General features: G+C 38.3%; 1 protein-coding gene and 1 long non-coding RNA gene across 3 annotated transcripts in view; one reads left to right on the forward strand and one right to left on the reverse strand.

Moving 5' to 3' along the window:
* Window positions 1-22,812, forward strand: part of b3gntl1 (UDP-GlcNAc:betaGal beta-1,3-N-acetylglucosaminyltransferase-like 1) — a 265,373-nt gene that overhangs the window by 214,683 nt on the left and 27,878 nt on the right. For both annotated transcript variants that reach the window (XM_034189061.1, XM_034189062.1), the window contains 2 exons: window positions 14,201-14,336; window positions 14,484-14,552. In XM_034189061.1, coding sequence (XP_034044952.1) covers window positions 14,201-14,336; window positions 14,484-14,552 — 205 coding nt within the window. The remainder of the gene's footprint in view (window positions 1-14,200; window positions 14,337-14,483; window positions 14,553-22,812) is intronic.
* Window positions 1,745-22,425, reverse strand: LOC117526937. The gene is made up of 3 exons (XR_004565388.1): window positions 22,414-22,425; window positions 19,799-19,800; window positions 1,745-2,048 (listed from the first exon to the last, which is right to left on the reverse strand). It is a non-coding gene; the product is annotated as an uncharacterized LOC117526937 (long non-coding RNA).

Below are 22,812 nucleotides of genomic sequence, written 5' to 3' on the forward strand. Positions count from 1 at the left end.
ATTTTCAATGTTTTTCAAAGTTAGCATTAAGCAGTTGCAGCTGTCAAGTGTTTGTTGTCGTAAGAGTTTTGTATTGCAAACTGTAATCTTTTTTAACATTTATTTTTGTTTATATATTAATAATAATAGCAAGCACAACAATAACAGTAATAACTAATCTAATGATTATATACAATTTTAGAGAAAGAAACAAAAAGAACCTGAATAAAAACACAGCAGAAAATATAAAACCAACTAACAATGAACATACATAAATAAATAAATACATACATACAGAAATAAATAAGTGTTTCCTGTGAACACCTAGTGACTCTTACACCTCCATTTCATCCCTGTCTTATTTAAGTTTAATGACAGTTTGTTTCGGTCAAACCATATTTTCAATATGTTAATTTCTTCAGTGATTTCCTCCAGAACTATCTGTCAAGCTAGAAAACTGCTGTGTCCTAGTAAGAGCAGAATACTACTGGAATGAATTTTAATAAGGAAAGTTGAGGGGGTTTTTTTCTCACTAAATGGATGCTGCACTCACTGCAGTTTATTGTCTGGAATAGTCCCAGATTGCATTTCAGAGCTTCTAGAATTCAAACATTTTCGTGCAGGTGGTGTTGGGGGGTAATTTTGGGTTTCAGCTTTTTTTGTTTTTCACCACTTTCATCCCTGAATATGTGAAATCGTGAGTCACTTTTGTGCGGATTAAAGTCACTAACTGGGACTCCTGTCTTGTTGCGAGAAAGAAACGAGAATCGTCCTCCGTTCTGTTCACACAGCTCCAAACCTTGCGTAGCTCTCTGCCAAGTCAAGTTAGAATGATAGAATCCAGTCGGAATTAATAACTTCAAAGTGAAACACTGTTTTGTTTATTTTTATTTATGTCCAGAGATCAAGGATACAGTGACCAGTTTCATATTTATTTACTTTAAGACTCAATGAAATACATAGAAAACCTGTAAAGCCTACTTTTAGTACAAAATTCACAAGAGGTATCGATAAGGAATCGGTTCGATAAGCAGAATCGATAATGGCATCGATATTGATAAAATCTTATCAGTACCTATTTTGGTTTGATTTGCCTCATGACGCGCCCTATTACCTGTAAATGGTAAAAAGGTGAAGAAGAGAACCCATAACATTTTATCTAAAAAGCAAGTTTGAAAAGTGAAACAGGTAAAGAATAATTCAATTTAAATATTTATTATGCTGCATTCCCCTGGTGAGTGAGTTAAAAAAAAAAAAAAAAAAACTTGTCGTGCAGACTCCCCATTATATTTTATGTTTCCAAAAAAAATAAATTATCACGCAAAAATTGATGCAATTTACTGGAAGCTTTTGTTGTTAATGTGGGCACAAATTGGGAAAAAGTGAAGCATTTTAATTTTGTCACATTATTTTAAAAACTTAGCCATGTGCATTTGTAACCAAAACATAACTCCTCAAACATGAATGTACACATTCATTTTCATGCCATTTTGTCTAAAAATAAATATCCAAGGTTCCTTGTAATGTTAATCACGAAGTCATCTTATCTGAAACAAGTTAGTTTTAATTTACAGATGAACAAAGGTTTCTCAAAAAAAAATTTCAAAGTCAAAACTATTTTAATTACAAGTTTTATAATATAACTATTTATTTATTTATTTATTTTTTAACTTCAGAATGTACAGTAATCAGAAAATCTTAAGGTTAAAAAAAACATTCTTCAGAAAAGTGTATATAAATTAGCAGTTCTGGAACACATTTCTGCACTGAAGTCTTCTGTGTTTTGGCTTGATGCCTCATTTCTATTAGACAACGCAAAGCTACGTCAGTACAAAGCGGTGAAAGTTGGATTGGGTTGAATTTTGACTGTTTCTGCTTGATGACAAGAAACGCGACCGTTACGCCATGACATGTCAAAATGCGACAATTCTCATTGAAAAGAGTGTTTTTTTAAGAGCAATCCACATCTCGTTTAACACCCTGAACGCGTGCAGTGTAAAAGGCCTTTAACACTGTCACGGTTTAATGTGCTTTCAGTCATCATACTCGCTGCTTTGGGTTTGCATATGCTCACTAAGGGTGGGTATTGATAAGATTTTATTGGTATCAATGCCATTATCGATTCCGCTTATCGATCCAATTCTTTATCAATTCCCTTATCAATACCTCTTGTGAATTTTCTGTGTACTAAAAGTAGGCTTTACAGGTTTTCTATGTCAACAACATTTTGAGTCTTAAAGTAAATAAATATGAAATTGGTCTCTGGACATAAAAAAAAATAAAATAAAATCTCGACATGATGGATCATAGATCTCTGGACAAAAACAGAAATAAACAAAATCTGTAGTTTTTGTCAAAAGCATTTCCTTTCAGGTTTTAATGACACAAATGTGACTCCATTGCTTCGGAGCTCTTGCAGCCAACTGCGTGCACATCAGGATGTAATTCAAAAAGAAAAGAAGACATTTATTTTTGGTGGAGGGGACAAAAAAAAAAACCTGGCTTTGGTCGGTTGTAGTTTGTGATTTGCTTTGAAGTTATTAATTCCGACCGAAATCTATCTTTCAGTCTTTACTCGGCAGACAGCTGCGGAGCGTTTGCAGATGGACGATGAAATGAAATGAGGATTATCTTTAATGTGGGTAACCAACGAAAGCACGAAACTTATTTCCAGAAGGGCCTACAGTGCGTGTCTCCCACTCCACCCCAGCACTGTTGTTAAGAGTGCCAGTCGGGAGCTTGGCTGCGATCTTAAGCTAACCCGAGTCGCTGGCATTCTAGTCCAACATGCAAGCTGTTACGCCACCACCTCTCATTCTTGTTTCTTGCCCACAACAAGACAAGCGTCCCAGTTAGTGACTTTAATACGCACAAAAGTGACATCTTTAAATGACTTTGAGGGGAGGTAAACGAAGAATTTGCGGATCTGCTGCTTCTGATTAGCAACGAACCAGAGACCCACCGAAGCAGTGGGTCGCAGCACTGCTTCAAGCTTCAATCATCTTGAAGCAGCAACCACTTTTGTGATAAACACCCTCAAAAACAACAGCCGCGCCAGCGGAATGTGAACTGAAGGACTGATAAGGGAATCATTAAGCAAAAAAGGCTATTCATGTCAGTGGATCAAACCATTTGTCACACATTGTTAGCGCTACTTGGAGAAGCAACGCAGCAATGGGCCTAAGCACTGCTTCAAGCTTCAACCACTTTGAAGCAGCGACCATTTTCATGATAAACACCCTCAAAAACAACAGCCGCTCCAGCGTAATGTGAACTGAAGGACTGATAAGGGAATCGTTAAGCAAAAAAGGCTATTCATGTCAGTGGATCAAACCATTTGTCACACATTGTTAGCACTACTTGGAGAAGCAACGAAGCACTGAGTCGAAGCACTGCTTCAAGCTTCAACCACTTTGAAGCAGCGGCTCTGAAGTCAACGTAGAGAAACAACCATTTTCGTGATAAACACCCTCAAAAACAACAGCTGCTCCTATGTAATGTGAACAAAAGGACCGATAAGGGAATCATTAAGCAAAAAATGCTATTCATGTTGGTGGATCAAATCATTTCTCACACATTGCTAGCTACTTGCTAATGCAATTTGCACACATGCCACTGCATTAATCCGGTTCATGAGTGGATGTGTCTATTGGTGAATTTCACAAACACAAATAGCAGGAAAAAGTAAACACTCACCAAAGCTCCATCACTCCCATTTTGTCTTCCTCCAGTGTCCATCATGCCTCCTCCTTCTCCTTCAGGTTAGCCACAGGGCAGACATTCCTCAAAGCAGTCGCCATGTTGAAAGGTACTTCGGAAATGATGGGAAATGACCGAAGTGTGCCAAATCGTGGCAAACATTCCTCAAAGCAGTCGCCATGTTGAAAGGTACTTCGGAAATGACCGAAGTGTGCCGAATCGTGTCAGTGTCCTTCCCGCGCTCGGGCTAATTAATAATGCTTAGTGAATTACGCGTCCATTTGTTTCGTTTCCTCGAAAACAAGTTGAAATATAGGTAGGTGGTCTCTGTAAAATAGCCGATTTAGCATCATCTTTTGCAATTTTTACTGTATTTGGTACTTTCATATTGGTGGGGGCCACAGCTAGACACCCCCGAAAAGGACCACGTCACCACGCCCAACAGCTAAGCTAACTTAAGTGAGGTAATTTATTAGCATTTATTAGTAACAACATGGACTCAAATACAGATGTGAGGCTTTGTTTTTGTAGCAAAAATAATAGTCCATTCAAGTAATTAATGGTAAAGTAGAGTGCAGTGTAAATGTATCCACCTGGTGCCTTTCAAAATATTGGTGTTTATAAAATTCCTTGTCATGATTTCCCCAAGTTGTCTATAAATGAATCTGGCCATGACCAAACCAGAATAATCATAGAATGCCAAAATGGCTGGTATGACATGTTTTTGAGAATAACCATTCATTTGATTTCAAAAATGCTAAAATAATATTTCCTAATTATGACTGTGTAATTAGGCATTTTGTTGAATTTGCAGTAATCCCAGACTTATTGCAAGTAATCAAAATTCCCCACATAATAAATTGTTGTCTAAAAAAAAAAAAGATTTTTTCTGTTTGTGCCTTTTGTTCCTGGAGCTATATATTTCTGGGGGATTCTAAACTTTACTTAGTATCTGATTGCCTTCAGTTTCTGGATATCATAATAAATAGCTCTCCAAATTTCCATATTTTCTTCAATTTCGTCCAAACGTCCTCACGATTACACCATTACTTCCAAATTACCTTAGCATAACCTTGGCATAACACTTCAAGATCAGAGTTTCGCTGCCTTTCATAGGTATGGTATGTTTTTTTGTAGTATTCGTTTTTAAAAAATATTCAATTTTTTAGAAATATGCGATTATTTTCAAATAATTGACGATTTAACACATAATTTGATTTATTGCATACATGTATATGGCGTGATTTGGTAACATTATATGCAGTTGTAATTAATAAATGCCATGCTGATGAATCAAACCAAGAATATTCCTAAATTGTACGGTAGAATTCTTTACCTAATCAGATTCTAATTTCATGAATTGGGGATAGTAGTTGAACAGAATGTTTGTAATATTTTAAAATACTATTCTCATAGAAATTTCAGTTTCAGTGTTTTACATTTTAATAACATAATTGTATTTTCAAATGCTAAAGGCATAAATTATCTTTATATTTTTGATAAAACTCTTAATTCAGTGCCTCTGTGATCACCAGTCAAAACTAGAAAGTGTACTAGCATTGTTTTAGGCTTAATGTATTTCATGTCTGCAACATTAAAAGATTTTAGATACTCTGTCAAGGTGATTTTCCTGACATTAAAAGTTGTTACTGGTATGCTTCTGGAAGATGTACAATGAATAGGTGTGTAAATCAAGTGTCTTACAGTTATGACATTTTCCTTTTAGCTGGAATACTTCACATAAATGCTACTGCCAGTACTATGGACTCGGAGGATGCCAATATAACAGGAGAAGCAGCAATATTTGCTAAGACTTGTGACCAAACATCAGTTTTGTCAAATGCACCTGCTGAAAAGGTGAGTTAGCAAATCAGTTTAGGCATTTATGCATATAATTTTCTAATTATTCCCTTAGGTACAGTTAATATGTTGACAATATCAAAGTAAACATGTTATACAGGTAGTTGGGAAAAATGTATGAAACTTCATTAGTTCAACAAAGAACATGTTAGTATGTAGTTGGTTTGAACAGTCAAACAAAAACAGTAGATCAGATTCATAAATATGCACTCAGGTCTTGGGGTGTCTCGCTGAGGCCCCCACCACTGAAAATGTCTGGCAATGGGTGTTTCTGTAAGAGTGTACCATTCTGAATAATTTGAAGTAGATTTTATCTTGGTACCCCAAGAGCTGAGTTGCCTGCACGTTGTGACGACATTTTAACTTGACACTTCCAAATGCATAATTCTTAAAGATATAACATCCTTTAAACACCTAATAAAAATTTTTGGAGTTTATATTATATTTTCCTTATTTAGAATAACATAGTAACTAAAATATTTAAATGTTTCGATAACGTTTAGCCTTAGGCAACGTTGTCACAACCTATCGCAGAAAATGCCTTGGTGAACAAATTAAAATCAATAAGTTGTTTATACTTTAAAGCATGTGTAAAAAAAATTTCTGACTACATTATGGTTATTTTTCATAATTATTTTTTCTAAAATGTTGCCACTACATTGTGGCAACATCACCGCTGGCATTGGAATTGATGTTGCTTCAACATTGTCTAAACCTTAAATTTTTAATGATGTAATGCAACATTGTTAATGTCAAACAGTAATTTTATTTCCTCTTGTTGATCAAGTCTGGTTGTTTTAGAATGTGATTGGTTGCTTTTTAAAGGGAAATATTTGATTGATAACTTCAGGCAAAATCCAGTTTTGATCTATAAACCATACGGGAAGGGAGTCTTCATTGGAGAGAAAGCGCTTGATGAATTACCGATGTCAGAGGATCTCTTTGCTTCAGGTATTCAGATGAAACAGCAATTAGAGATGATGAATAACAAAGAAATCATCTGTATTGACGCTACACATGGAACAAATCAATACAAATACAGTCTACTAAATGTTATTGTTCCAGACGAGTTCGGGAAAGGCTATCCTGTTGGACATTTTGTTTCAAACTGCCAGGACGAACAAACCTTATACTACTTTTTTTAGAGATGAAAAAGCGCTCATCCAACTTACATATTTCAGTTATTATGTCAGATGATGACTATTCTGGGCCTAATGCAATAAAGGCAGTTTTTGGACAAGACATAAAACATTTACTTTGTAAATGGTACTTACATCGTGCGTGGCAAAGGCGGCTAAGGCAAGACATCAAAGATGAAAATCTAATCAGTGAAATTTATCAATTCCTTTTAGTCATGCTTGAGGAAAAAAAAAACACAAATCGGTTTATGGAGCTAGCTGAAGAATTTAAAAAGAAATACACCCCTCTATGTGAAGAATTTGTAAACCATTTCACTTCAAGATACATGAATCGTCCAGAGGCATGGGCAGTGTCATATCGCAACTTTCCCCATGCCTCTACTGACAACAATATGTTTGTGGAATCATTTCATAACAGACTCAAAACATTTTACATGAATAGACGCCCAAACAGAAGAATTGATGATCTTGTGAACACACTACTTGAAATAGAAGAGGAAGACTTTGTTAGAAGCCTTGGTAACCTGCAATATAAGGGCGAAAAGAAAAAATCACGTGACCATAAAGAGTCACGTCATAACAGGGGATTAGAAATCCCAGATATCTGCATTGAGTGTGTGGATGAACATCAATGGAGAGTCCAGTCCCAGTTGGAGGAAAATGTCTGGTATTCTGTAAATATGGCACAGGAAAGGTGCCTCCTAGACCATTGCTTCGAAAAATGCCAGGAGGTGTCTTCTTTAGGCCTGTGTTCCCATTTATACCATTGTGATTGTGACAACCCATCCACCATGTGTAAACATATCCATAAAGTCCATTCTTTCAAAGTTAGAATCCGACAAACACGATCAACCTGCATACAAGGTGCATGTGATGATAGTGAACCAGTCAATGATGCACCAACCTTGGCTCTTACATCAACAGCAGAGCTAGAGGTCTTCACTTCAAATGAAGAACCATCAGCCCATCTCTTGCATTCGGCAAAGCAGGATATAAAACAGCTTGCAGAAATGTTAGAGAATAAAGATGTCACAAGGATCTTATTACCACACATCAGTGGAACTTTGAAGAAGTTACTTGCCCAGTGTGCAACAGCAACCTTGTCAAGAGAGGCACCTACAAAACCAATGGAAAAGGTTCCAATTGCACCAAATCAAAAGATAGAACTGCAACCGATGAAGAAACCTCAGAAACGGAGGCCTTCTCAGTCACTTTTTGCTGGTCCAACACCAAAACAAAAGAAGGACATACTAAAGTCATTAGATGTTATTGTTGAAAATGATGGGGATACCTGTCAAAAAGAGACCATTGGTATTCATGTGCAACAAAATAATGAGAAAGAAGTTTAACTAAAAACAAAAGTGAAGCCAGCTGATATGCAGCCGAAGGGCAAAAAGAGTTCATCAGATTCTTGCCCTCCTAAGAAGTCTAAGCTGAGTTTCGTAACCACAGAGACTAAACAAGCTACACCTAATGCTGGGAAAACAAACACTTATACATTCAAGCCTACAGTACCCATTCAGACACATACTTCTAGTCTCACAGCTAATAATTTCACGCCCAGCTGGTCGGTGACACCTGACATTTCAGAAAGAATAATATGTAATGGACCCCATGGATTGAGTATGATCCATATCAAGTCTCTGGAACCTACAATCTCTCGTGGTGAACTTCTATTAGTAACATCTCATGACCCACAATTTCGCACAGGCAAGCTTTATGATGAAGTGATTGATTCCTTTTACTGGAGATTACAGGAGGAAAATAGCCATGTTCTGTATGCTTCCAGCTCATCAATGACAGCTATTATGCATGGCTCCTCATTCCGATGTCTTTGGTCAGGTGTCAGTATCAAAGAAAAAGCCTACATTTTCATTCCCTGGAATAGCAATGGCCAACATTGGGTGCTCTTTGCAGTGGATCTGGCAAATAAGACTGTCATGTTTCTAGACCCCTTAAAAAGTACCAGTGATAATCTCCCTATGGAAACTGAGAGAGCCTTCCAGAAAATCAGCCACATGATGAACGCTAAATTTGGTCTAAACAGTCTGACCAGATCATTCCCATCCAAGTGCCTCCAGAAGGATGGGGTGAGCTGTGGGGTATTTGTTTGCTTTTATGGCAAGCAATTAGCTAATGGACATTCCTTACTCAGCAACTGCAATACTAACTCTATGAGGAAAGAAATTTTTCATTTTGTTCTAAATAATTGCAGAATAAAGGATGCCAAATCCAAAGATTTGTGTGGAGTTTGCAAAAATTCAGGTGGTGGACAATGGGTACAATGTGATCGATGTGGGCAGTGGTTCCACTGTGACTGTGGGTGTAATTTGCAAAGACATAAAGGTTGCCAAATTCTACTACCCTTAACAGAAAGAGGAAATTGTTTTAGGGTGGGGTAATAGTTGGATGATGTGAGAATTTTTTTGATGATTTGGAACATTTGTTTGCCGATTTTTATAACAAATTTACATAATATTTTGATTTTGACTATTGTTGAATTATATTATGAACAAACATGCATTTGCTTATAAAGACGAAGAAAAATTGTGTACTAAGAGAAGTGCCGAGTCATGAAGCCAATGCTATAAAATGAAGCCTGGAAATTACAGTGATGTTATATGTTATTACTAGGGGAGACCATGTGAACTCTCAGGCTGCAGATAGCAGAAGCAATAAAATCAAATGGTATGTTATGTGTCGGACGCAGCTCGGAGAACCGACCAGCGTTTGAAGGACCCAGTATGAAATAAGCAGAGCATGGTACAAAGGATAACTGAATTTAATACATAACAGTGATGATATAATAAAAAGGTGCGGCCTGGCGTGGTGCGCTCCCAGCAGCGCTAACGGTCCGGAGCCAGAAGCTGTTTCGGACCCAAGGACCCCGCCGACACCCCCCAGGTGGCCGCAACAACCGAGTCTGTGAAAGAAGGAACCATTATGTGAGTCCACACTCTACACACAGAACACTTAAAGGTGTACAAACAGCAAACACTTCCTGGCTTGATTACTGATCAGCTTCCCAACCTGCAGGCATGGAACATCCCGTTCACAAAACTCCACTGCAGTGGAAGCTGATACATGACCAACAAACAGCTCAATACAATAAGGTGTGAGGGACACCACATTTACTGACTGTATAACTGTTAGTCACAAAATCTAACGTACCTCAGGAAGTGTGCTGACGAGCGTGAGACCTCACCCCCTCCTCTTTCACAGACTGTGCATCAAACCTGGACGTTCTCAGCATCCGCTGTTGATGAGATGGCTCCCGAGACGACGATCTCACCCGTCTGGTCACAAGGTCGAGTCTCTGGCAAATACACTCTGTGCACTCCAGTCTTAAATGCCAACATGTTCCAATCCATCCAGATGCACCACAGCTGTGAGTCCTGACGAGTCGCAGGTGATCAGGGTGAGGTCCTGACAGCCTCAGCAACACAGCCACTCAGTCCCAAACGCACGCCACCTGGGAGGAAAACCAAAAAACAGAAACAAACCGGCAGCCAGGCCCCCCCAGCCATATAACATGGTATCCATAAACAAGGAACCAATATTACATATTAGCGGTAATGTAAAGATGAGGGCTCTTTAAAAGACTTTCATGAGTGGATGTTAATTTGGGATATCTGCTGAAGGAGTGATTCCGAAAAAAAAATTACGCATAAGTTACTCACAGACATTGAAAACAGAGGTCTAATAGTAACTATAGTATACTTATTTCAAGTATGATTAATCTATTGGCCACAGCAGATAAAATTATTATTGATTTTGAAAATGGCTTTTTCTTTGTAACATGAACAAAACAACTGTGATAATTTATAATTTTGCCAGACAATATGAAAAACATATTTTAAATCTACATTTTGTCAGTATTTTCTTCTTACTCTACTGTACTGTATTAATTTAAGCCATATGATGTCCAGTTAATCATTTCATGAGGCTACAAAAATTAAATCCATTATTCTAAAATATTGTTTCAGTCATTATCCAACCCATTTTCAAAATAAATATAAACTGCATATAGTGATTTTAGACTGGATTTTATTTTATTGTGTTGTTGTGATAAAGATAAGAATCTTCATTTTAAATCCTGATCTCTGTTGCATGCTATTGTCACATTTTATACTGGATTTACAATCTATGGTTAACCCTTAAAGGACGACATTTCTTTTGACATGTCTGTTCCTCAGGACGACGTTTCTTTTTGGAGCTCAGTTAAAATCAGTCCACTTAAGTTCAAAATTTCACCTAATTGTTATCTGTAAGCGTATTAACTTGTAACTTGGATATGTTATAGAGTGGTATGTGGCCTCTATTTTGACCCATTGAAAAGTGCACTCATTTAACCTTTTGACCTAGTTTTCAAGGTCAAATGACCTGTTTTTCTAAAAATTGGCTAGCAAAGTTACAAGTTGATTGAAAAACTACCTGTTATGTTTTTACCCTCTTAATTGTAGATTTTGAAGATAAATATTAACTGAAATAAAGGAAATGGAAATTATTGATGGGGCATCAATATTAGCGGGCCCGCAAACTTGCCTGACATTTTGCACACAAAATATACTTTTTCTCAGGGCTGTCTCAAAATGTATTGATAATCTTTGTTAATTGTTATGTCTATATGTTATTTGTCAATAAAATTGTCTTTACATGTACATGTAACAGTAAGTTCTTCAGTATCGTGTTTCCATATACTTTCACTCCAAGTGACCCTCTCATGTGATCAGTAAATCCTGCTAAAAAAAGCATGCCATTTACTTTAAAAATAAAAGAATTTGTTTCTAAAAATTTACTTGAAATAAAAAAAATCAAAAGAATCAACTACGAATACAGTTTTTATTTTAAACCTCAATCACCTTTTGTGATCAATTATCAAAATTACTACAGAATCTTCCTTAAATTTAAAAATCGCCTTTAAAAAAAATAGGCTGTGGACGTGGTTCACATTTTTGAAAATGAAATGGTGTGGACTGTGGGTACGGTAATTGTTTCACGTTTAGAAATGATAATTTTTGATGAGTGTAGCTTCCCAGAAGTTTTTTTACTTAAAATAAAAATTGAAGTTTACGTTTGTAACACTGTGCAAATAATGTCAGTTGCCTTCTGTCACTAATTCATTATTATTAAAATAGTAGATTATAGTCCCTTTAAATCCACCTGCAATCCCAAACTCATGTCAAAATTAAGAGATGGATAAAATATATTTTCAGTTTGTTGAAGATGGTTCAAAATTCCTGAAACACTCGAAGAAATTAGAACAGATTACTTCGGTCATTTCCGACACACTTTGGTAATTTCCGATCATGACACACTTTGGTCATTTCCGACACACTTCGGTCATTTCCGAAGTACTTTTCAATATGGCGACTGCTTTGAGGAATGTCTGCCCCTTCTGTCATTTCCGAAGTACTTTGAGGAATGTCTGCCCTGTGCAAAAATCTTCTCCTTCTTCTTCCTCCGATTTGGTGTTAGTGTCACATGACCAATGGAGCAAAACGTGATTGGCTGAATTTTGGATGCTTGAGTCAGGGATCAATTGCTTCTCCCTGCTTTCCTATTATTTTAGGTTGAATTTTTTTGAGGTTGAATTTTTTTTTTTTTTTTTAGGTTGAATTTTTTGAGGCTGAATATTTTGATGCTAAACAAATTCAACCTTACAAAATTCAACTTCAACTCTGATTTTGATGCTAAAAAAATTCAACCTTAAAAATTCTGATACTAAAAAAAAATTCAACCTTAAAAATTAAATTTCAAACTCTGATGGCACAGATTTACTTCCATAGATTTTACCTCACCAGTTGCGTTGGATGCAACACAGGTGAGTCATTCCTGTAACAGTTTATAAACATAATACAGAGATAAACTGACTTTTAATACTATGATTTACTGCTTTTTATAAAGCTGATGACATGTTTGGGATTTTATGTTTTGTTTATTCTTCATTCATTTGTTTTGTGTTTGTGAATGCAATACAGGTGAGCCGTAGCTCTGGTAATGTTTTATAAATATATAATATAGTGATAAACTGTGACTTCTAACACTGCTACACTTTACTGCTTTTGATAAAGATGATGACAATGTTTGGGCGTTTTCTTTTCTTTTCTGGACTTTCAACTCCCTACACAAATTTTCTACGGGGTTGAGGTCTGGAGACTGGCTAGGCCACTCCAGGACCTTGAAATGCTTTTAATGGAGTCACTCCTTCGTTGCCCGAATGGTGTGTTTGGGATCATTGTCATGCTGGAAGACCCAGCCACGTTGCATCTTCAATGCTCTCACTGATGGAAGGATGTTTTGGCTTAAAATCTCACAATACATAGCCTCATTCATTCTTCCCTTAAAACGTATCAGTCGTCCTGTCCCCTTTGCAGAAAAACAGGCCCAAAGCATGATGTTTCCACCCCATGCTTCACAATGAGTTGAGTTTTAACCAAAAAGTTCTATTTTGGTTTCATTTGACCACATGATATTCTCCCAATCCTCTTCTGGATCATCCATATAATCTCTGGCAAACTTCAGACGGACCTGGGCATGTACTGGCTTAAGCAGGGGGACACGTCTGGCACTGCAGGATTTGAGTCCCTCTCTGCATAGTGTGGAGCCTTTGTTACTTTGGTCCCAGCTCTCTGCAGGTCATTCATCAGGTCCCTCCGTGTAGTTCTTGGATTTTTGTTCACCGTTTTCATGATCATTTTGACCCCACAGGATGAGATCTTGCATGGAGGCCCAGATCGAGGGAGATTATCAATGGTCTTATATGGCTTCCATTTTCTTACAATTGCTGCCACAGTTGGTTTATTCACACCAACTTGCTTGACTATTGTAGATTCACTTTTCACAGCCTAGTGCACTACAATTTTCTTCCTGGTGTCCTTTGACAGTTCTTCGGTCTTGGCCATGGTTGAATTTGGAGTCTGACTGTTTGAGGCTGTGGACAGGTGTCTTTTATACAGATGAGTTCCAACAGATGCCATTAATACAGGTAACGGGTGGAGGACAGAAGAGCTTCTTGAAGTTGTTACAGGTCTTTGAGAGCCAGAAATCTTGCTTGTTTGTGGGTGACCAAATACTTATTTTCCACCATAATTTATAAATAAATTCTTTAAAAATCCTACAATGTGACTTCCTGGATTTTTTTTTTCTCCTTTTGTCTCTCACAGTTGAAGTGTACCTATGTTGAAAATTACAGACCTCTCTCATCTTTCTAAGTAGGAAAACCTGCACAATCAGGGACTGACTAAATACTTTTTTGCCCCACTGTAGATCATCAAGTATATATAGACAGCCAAAATATATACATACACACATACATTTTATATACTTTTTATATATCAGATTAGCTCCTGTGATTTTGTACAGATGCATTTGACGAATACATTTTCTTCTGCCTAAACCTCATTCACTGACATTTGTAACATTGGCATCTATCATTTAGAGCTATTTTGCCTTTTTTGCCATGTTTTTTTTTTTTTTTTTTTTTTTTTTTTAATCTTGCCTGGATCTTCTGTTTTTTCTAGGGAAACTATATGGAAACTGAGATTAAGTTTCCTGCAAGAGAGAGTTCTCAGCCAATGGAAGAAGTTCACAATATGGAATGCTGGGAAACAGGGACGAAAACTGTACAGGTGCCTGAGTCAGAATAATCAACAAAAGGTAGGTGGACTGCAACATTCAGTTATATGTGAGACACACAGTGACTGGAATTTTAGGTTTTTTTTGTCTTCCTAAAATTCTGCTGCCAATAATTGCCTGCTTGATGCATCTATATAGGAGCTTACATTACCAGTCTTCATTCATTAGGTCAAGGCATTCTGTGATGTGGATGATAACAAGATCAAGAAAGGCTACTACACCTATGAAGAATCCAAGGTGAGATCAGTATCTTTATCAAGATAAATTGTCACCAAATCAGAGCTGCAAGTTCATTATTAATGGCCCCTTCACACATAACACGAAGTTGGGCGAAAGAAGCAGGAACTGACCGAACCCAACACACACAAAAAAAAACTAATTGAGGAGCCAATTAGTTAGCCAATTAGCCAAAAAGGTCCACTGATGTCGGGAGGGACACATGGCCGGACAGGCGTGAACGACACGCGGTGACGGTTTTGTGCACGTGAGTGTACACGGACACAATGCGAGAATGTGGAAAGTCGCGCCCACATAGCAGTGGAGCAAAGAGATGCTGGACGTATGTACATAAATGGACAAAAATGTGTAAGCACAAAACTAATGTGACAGCACAGATTCGGAACATTATATGAACAATGAATGCATTGTTTAAATGTAAGACAATCATGTAACTGGTCATGAATCTGTTCTTACTGTTAAAAAAAAAAAATCACAATTTCTAATATTTAATTCCTGTGCGCACAATACAAAAATGATCCTCCTACTAGACCTACACCAGGAAGCGATGAACTGACATGAGTTTTTCTTTCTTTTATTTTTAACACGAATGACCTGATGCACTCGTATCATTAACACATGAGCCAGCTCAATGTGTCCAGCGCGCACTGAAGCGCTGGTGACCACGTTGCAAACATATGTGTTTTTCTTCATTACAATGTGAGGAGAGCCAACTGATGCACACGCCTCGCTGTGGTGTCTTGTGATGTGATGTTCTGCATCACATATGTGTTCTCCAGCTTTGACTAGCAATGACACATGGTCAAGTGCAGCTTTGACTGCATAGTCATCGCCGTGCACGCTGAGAGGGGGTTGGGGTGATCCAGTTTGTTTTTATTTCTTCCCATATTGTGATTGTTTGCAGACATGCGTGCAGTACTGTGCCTTGCACATGGATTAGTGGAGTACATGGAACGATATGTATCCCCTTGCATTGTGCTGATGGTCAGCTGCGATGTGGAGCAGCGCATGCAGCATGACTGCAGCACTCACTATGGCCAGTGGTCAGCTCCCTCCCTGCATGATTTTGAATGTCATTCATCCCATGACGTGATTAGCTGTCAACCACAGTCCCCTGACAAATGCATATGTAGCACGCTCAAGTTATGTAAAGCAAAGATACCAGTTCAGCTAAATTATAGTACTTAACGGAACCTGAACAATTGAGCCAATAGGTTCGGCTACTGACAGGAGCAGTGAAAGAAATGAGACTCAGACAGCGGCTTGATGTTTTGAGTAAGCCAGCTTGTATGTTTAGAAAATTGTAAAATATAAAAATGTTTTAAATAAAAGTTCTTCTGGTATCAACAGTTCTTGAGTAAACCTTGTTTCACAGTCAAGAAGCTACTAACAAAGTTATCTGGATGCACCCTTTTAGATGTACAAATCAGGTTCTAACTCATAAATCACAATTTCAAATGCAAAATATCTTTTACATTTCATGGACCATCAACAATCAATTGCAACAAAACCCTTGTTTGAAATTATCTTCCTGCTAGCCTGCACCAAGTTTGCTTCTTGCAAGTGAAGATGTGTTACATCCATAAAAGTCCTTAAGAGTTCCAAAAATAAGAGTCCCAACTAAAACATCCAAAAGTCCGGGGGGAATGTGTGTATGTGTATGAATGAGGAAGCGAATGTGGAATGGTGCGGAAGGGCTTTTTGTTCTGTTGCAGCTGGCCTACTACACTGCACCATGCAGTAGAGGGAGAAGTTAACCAGTTCATCCGAGGGATTGGTTCGCCATCAGTATTTTGGTCCACCCAACACAAAAAACCTGACCTGTCAACAACAGTGTCATAAAACACAATAAGTTTCCAAGTAAAATTACATTTCACTCTCTTCACATTTAAAACACTGCTGACATTGGTCATGTTCACATTGTCAAATAAAAGTACAAAATGTAATACTTGCATTGTCAAATGCATATTTTTCTTCTCAATATCAACTCAGTATTCACATAGAATTACATTCTTATAGTCAAAATAACAGTTAGGCCTTGCCTTTGGTTTTCAGTACAAAATAAAACAAAATAGTTTTGAAAAAATATCTCTTCAATAAAACACTAATAACTGCTTGTGTAGTTACTTTCACAATATTTGTTTCATATAAATCACAAAAGTGCAGTTTTTGTGTAAACAATGAACACATTAAAATGATTTTGTTCACTGATCTCAGAGAACAAGATGGGAGCGCAATATGGCGCTGCCTCAAAGTTTAGAATTCTCTGCAACTGAAAATACAGAAAAGAACCAAATCTGGTCAGTATTCTTACTCTAAGTATCGTATAGTAGAAACAAAAACAGCAAATTAGCTCAAAACTGGAAATAGTCAAAACAATTTGCTCACAGATCTCTCTAAAGAACAACACAGGGCTTAAACCCTGACTTTCAACAAATGTTTTCTGTGAATTTCTGTCTCCCGTTTACGCAGTGTTCAGGGTTTTCTGTCTCCCATTTTCACCAAGTGTTAAGAGTTCATGGCGGAGGCAAAAAAGACAAAAAAAAAAAAGGCGTCTGCTTCTCTGAGATGAGGAAGGAGGGCGGGACAATGGGCCGTTTTGCAGCAGCTCATTGGCTAGGAGCAGGAGGTGTGCAGCGGTGGACAAGCGTCTTCCTGAGACATTAACCCTATAAATGGTGATGGTTTTTCATCAACACAATGTTTAGCTGCTAAAATTAATACTTTATCACATTTAGGGGATATTTAGTGCATTTTGTGATAACCATATTTAAATGTGGGTTACACATAACTGTCATGCATGTGTGCGCATGTGACCAATGTCAATTGTTGCTTGGGACTCTGGCGAGGGCGGTCGCATCTCCTCCTCTCTCCTCTATCTCTGCTCCAACCTTCAAAGTCCCTACTTCACCAGGCTGTGAATTCTTCAAACTATATTGGATTACTCATGGAATTGATCAGCTGGTCTCTGAATGCTACTGACACCACATTTTTTCTACAAGAAGATCAGGGCTGGGGGACCCCTGCGTGCCCGGATGGAACTTACCTTGCGGCAGTCAGTGGTGGCTGGTGAAAAACAGTCTTGGTGGGGCTGCTGTGCCAATAGATTCCCTTGCCTTGTCCAGTACAGGCATTCAAGTGAACAGTCGGAAAATTACTACAATTCCACAATAATCATTTCATGTCCTTCTCAAAATCAGCAGTTTTACAGATAAAGTTAACCATTTACAGCTATATTAGGCCCCATTTCTGCTTTAGAAAGGAACAGTATCAAATACAACACTCAAGTTCTTGAGCAAAGAACATTTCACCATTTGACACCAATTACACACACAGTACACCAAACTGTACTGTACTGCACTGCCATTATCTTCAGCCAAACAGATCCTGGGGTTCACAATGACATCCCCTTAACAGAATAGAAAATATCACCAAATTTACACTCTTTCAAAATATGGAAAAATTCTTCAATTGACAAAAGAACATTATGTACATATTACAATGTTCACACCACCTTCCGAGAGAGAGAGTGTGTGTGTGTCTGTGTCTGTGTGTGTGTGTGTGTGTGTGTGTGAGAGAGAGAGAGAGCGAGAGAAAATTAAGGTAATATTTTGCATGAACATTACTGAGTGGAATGGAGGCAGACTAAAGAAGCTTGAAAAACTTAAATTAAATAACTTGACTAATAACACCAAAACCTTTAAATTAAATTAGTTAAAATTAACAGTGTAGAGGACAAAGCAAATTAAGTATACAAAACCACTTAATTAAATGCGTTGCTAAACTTGGGTTTGTCTTACTATAAGTGTCTTGTGTTTACTCAGTGGCTGAGTTAGAATTTCTTTAAAAATCATGCAAATTGCTATTTTAGGGTTTTGTTTTGTTTTTAAACTGAGCAAATAATTTGTTTTAGAGTGTGGAATACTCCAAAGAATATTTCACTTCTGTGAACTGATCCTTATAATGTGTAAAGTGAAATCAAAATACCAGCGTGGCTGCAGCTTTGAACACTGTTACAAACAGCCCCGGCCTCCCCTATCATGCCCATATATAGAGGGGGTATCAACGTTATGTATTTTCTTTTCATTGATAATAAGCAACAAGCACTAACTGTTACACAGCTATTATCACACACCCTCAAGTTTCAATTTCCTCTGCCAGAGTAATCCCTTAAGTGATGAAAGGGGAAACTGCTAGATAAACTTTTCCCATGGGGGTTGAGAATTTTTGCTCCCTGGTCCCTATCCTCCTCTGATATCAAACAGATTAGTAGGCTTGTAAATACCCATGTAGACACACAATTACACTTGTCTGGTTTGTAAAAACATGTTTGCATGTATAAGCTGAGAAATAAAGGGAGCTTCTCCTTCCTGTTGCAAATACTGTAAAGGTGCAGATATTCACGTGGGATTTATTATGTGAATTTCGCGAGTTAAACAAGGTCGCCAAATTAAATACCGCTATTTTAATACATAACATACATATACGTACATATTCATAATGTAAACGCGAATATTAATACCGCTAAATACGAGGTCTGTTAGAAAACTATCCGACCTTTTTATTTTTTTGCAAAAACTATATGGATTTGAATCATGTGCGCTTGCATCAGCCAAGCTTGAACCTTCGTGCGCATGCGTGAGTTTTTTCACGCCTGTCGGTTGCGTCATTTGCAACCGACAGGCAGGTATAAAGTTTGCATTAATGTTATCTTGGTTCTTCCTGGGTGGTTCTTATGGCAACTGATCCAATCCCAAGCAAGGATTATTTGTAAATAAAAATGTATTTCCTAAAATGATACATTTTGGGTTTCAAATGAAATTTATGTAGCTTTTTACCCCTTGAAATCCTCAAAAAGTTGAGTTGGACCCCCAACTCAAGGATTTGAACCCCCCCTTTCACATTCCTATATACGGCCCTGCCTATTACCATTATAACTGGTCTGCTGTCCCAATAAAGATCACAGCTTTGACCCCCTAAAACAAAAAAAAAAAACATCACTCATTCGTTTTATCTTAAATTTTCATCCTCGTTTCCACACCAGGAGCAACATTCGGGAATAAATCCGAGCAGCTCGTCAGCTCACCTGAGCTGAAGTGGATCCAGAGGAGTCAGTCCGCAGCTGGCAGAGGTGGATGCGCTCCTTTCCACCCCGCAGTAAAGAGCGCAGATCAGCAGCCTCCGTGACTTGTGCGCGCTGACAGTGTGAATGAAGCCTGACACAGTTTATAACGAGTCAGACACACGTCTCTCCTCCAACCATGATGTGCAGTTGTCATTAAACCACGAGAAAGATCTGATGTGCGCACCTCCATGCGCCTCCAAAAGGATCTCCGCGAAACTTTGGTGTCATTGATTTGATTAGTTTTGTCCCGTTTTAAACCTCAGAAGAGTTCTTCAACTTACTCCAGCAAAACACACGGAGACATAATAAAAATAAATAAATATAACCCAAACGTCGTCGTCACCATCATCTCTTCCTGCCTGCCTGCCTGACTGACAGCAAATAAAAAAATTGAATATTTTACAAAAGGACATTTATCTGTAAACACCAACACACGACAGACGTCACATTAACGTGTTGGTTTACATAATGAATGACTGAACCAATCAGTGTTTAGCAGAGGCACTTTTACCCAGAATCCTTTGCTTGTGTTTGTTACAAAACCTCAGAATTAGTGCATTATTCAACATTAAAAGATATATGCTATATTTTAACTTTGTACAAATGACAGAATTGACATTAATGGAGTTATTCTATCGGTATTAATGTTATTTGTAAAACAAAACCATGAGTCAGTATGACTTTATTTTTCAAGACCTCCGCCTGACCGGAGCATTGAGATTGATACAGAGCTGGCTTTATGGCTGCTCTCAGAGTGCTTCTGTGCTGGGAGCTCTTTAGTAAACAAGAGCTTCCAGCAGGGGCAGAATGTTCAAAGAAAAAAGTGTGGTCTCATTGTTTGGGTCTGTTGTGTTACTTTTAATATTAGTAGAAGCTATTGTGACATTAAAACTTAAATTGGTTTTATTAAGTAGTTGTAAATGTACCAGAGACAATATTGGAAATTATCGGTTATCTGTAACTTCTGATACATTTTTGGGTGGTTTATTGTTTTATCTTTATCGAAGATAACTTTTCAGTTATCTGATTATCTGTTATTGAAGTAATTTTTTTGGTTATCTGTGCCCACCACTGTATATATATTATGACTTTTCCCCTCCACATCTAGGAGTGCAGCGCCCCCTATGGGCCAGCCGCCACTGCCCTGCAGGCTATGTTCTCGACGCCTGGGAGACTTGGCGTGTCGCATGCTTTGTGCCTTTCTCTGTGGAGGACGTTGAGGATTTATTCATATTTGGATTCATAGTAGGGGGGCTGGTACATACTGGCTTATGTGCTGCCCTGACCTACCGGAAGATTGGCAAGACGGCTGCCGCCAAAACCACGACCCCTCGTTTGTCCGTCATGATTAATGAGTTAGGCAAGGCAATGCATTCTCAGACTGCGTTAACGCTTGAACTCAGATGCAAATTGGATAACATCTCAGAGCATAATTGGGCTTTGGTTTGTTCTAGTGAAGCTGTAAAAAGTGTTTTTCCACTGCTCAACCACAAACACGGCAGGCTTATCAGCCTTTCAAAGATAAATGCCCATTGTTTTCCTCCAGAAGAATTTCTACGGCCTTGGGAAGATCGGCTGCCTCCTTATCTCTCTTACTCCAGTACACAAGGACAGACAGACTCACACATGGACAAAGACTGAAGCATGCTCCACTTTCCCTCATGTATATGTGTTGTCTTAATTCTGATGCATGCCATTATTATGGTAAACAAGTAATAATTGTCGATTAATTGCTGTTTGTCTGTGGACATGTGAGTGTGGACATAATCTTCTTGTTGTTGCACTTGTAATGACAATGACAATAAAGAACATCCATCCATCCATCCAATCAATACATGATCGACACGCGACACACCCACTTCTCCTCACTTGAATGGGCTCACTGTCACTGTACACTGGTACACGTGTGTTAGACCAGCGGTAGACAGCTCTAAAAAAAAATAGAGATACCCCTACCGGAGGTATAACAAGTTGATACCGGTATCAAAATGAACGTAATGCTCTCTAGTTTCCAGAAATGATGTTGTACTTGGCAAAATGGGTGCACAACATAGTCGTTTAACCCCTTATGTTCCAAAACACAGCTGTAACATCTACAATTGGGAACCTTCGAATTGTGATTCCTGCAGTTGGAAACCATAATTAAGTCCCATTTACTGGTGTTTTCTTGTTGGGTACTACATGTAGAAATAATCTACAGTTGTTTTAGAGGTTGACTGCATTATCAGGTGTATTTCCTTGGGAACCTATTCCTTCTGATTTGTCACACACTGCAGGTTTTCATCTGATTTAACCCAACTGTACTCTGTGGCATCTCTCATTCTTGGCTTTGCAATGTGGCTGCAGCACGAGATCATTGCCTGGAACTTTGCTCTAAGAGCATGCTGCCTAAATGCATAATCAGTTGGAGGGAGGGATGACACTGGTTTGTTAGTTGTGGATGCTAACATGAAGCGCAATTCGTCGAGAGTAGCATGAAATCTGCCATTGCGAACCTTCCCATACATCAAGAGGAGAAGCTCCATAGCAGCATCAAATCCCTTGTCATCTGGACAATGGAATTCTGTCAATCCCTTAAGGGCATCCTTCTGTTTTTGGAGGATGGCTTCTGCCGTTTTCATCCCAAGTATGAAGAACCCACTGGTGGAATCGCAGCCAGTCAAGGCATGCACAGCCGGTAGAATGCAGCACTGATCCATCCCAATTGCCTCAGCAATTTCTGATACTGGAATGAACCGCTCCCTGGTGATAAACTTTCCTGAGTGGCCAGCATGCATGTATACATCTTTGCTCAGTTGACCTCTATTTTGGGAGTACAACAAAAGGACTAAGACACCGGTAACATCACATCTGACAATAGTGCAGGGAAAAGTTGATGAATCAGTGGCGTGCTGGAAAACAGAGCCTCCAGGTCCCTTGTTCCTTGACTTATGTCTCTGTCACAAGTTCACGATTAGGATAACTTCCAGCAATGACAAGTGTTTGTTCCTCAGGAATTCTATCTGATGCGTGTTCCTCGATGTACTTGCTCAGGAAATAAATCAGGGCGGTCTTGTTTTGTCCTGTCTTGAGAAACTGCCTGCAGTTTGGGACTTGTCTGCTTCCGATGATCTTGTGAGAAGGTCCATCAGCACC

Source organism: Thalassophryne amazonica, chromosome 15 (genome assembly GCF_902500255.1).
Source record: "Thalassophryne amazonica chromosome 15, fThaAma1.1, whole genome shotgun sequence".
In the NCBI taxonomy this organism is placed as follows: domain Eukaryota; kingdom Metazoa; phylum Chordata; class Actinopteri; order Batrachoidiformes; family Batrachoididae; genus Thalassophryne; species Thalassophryne amazonica.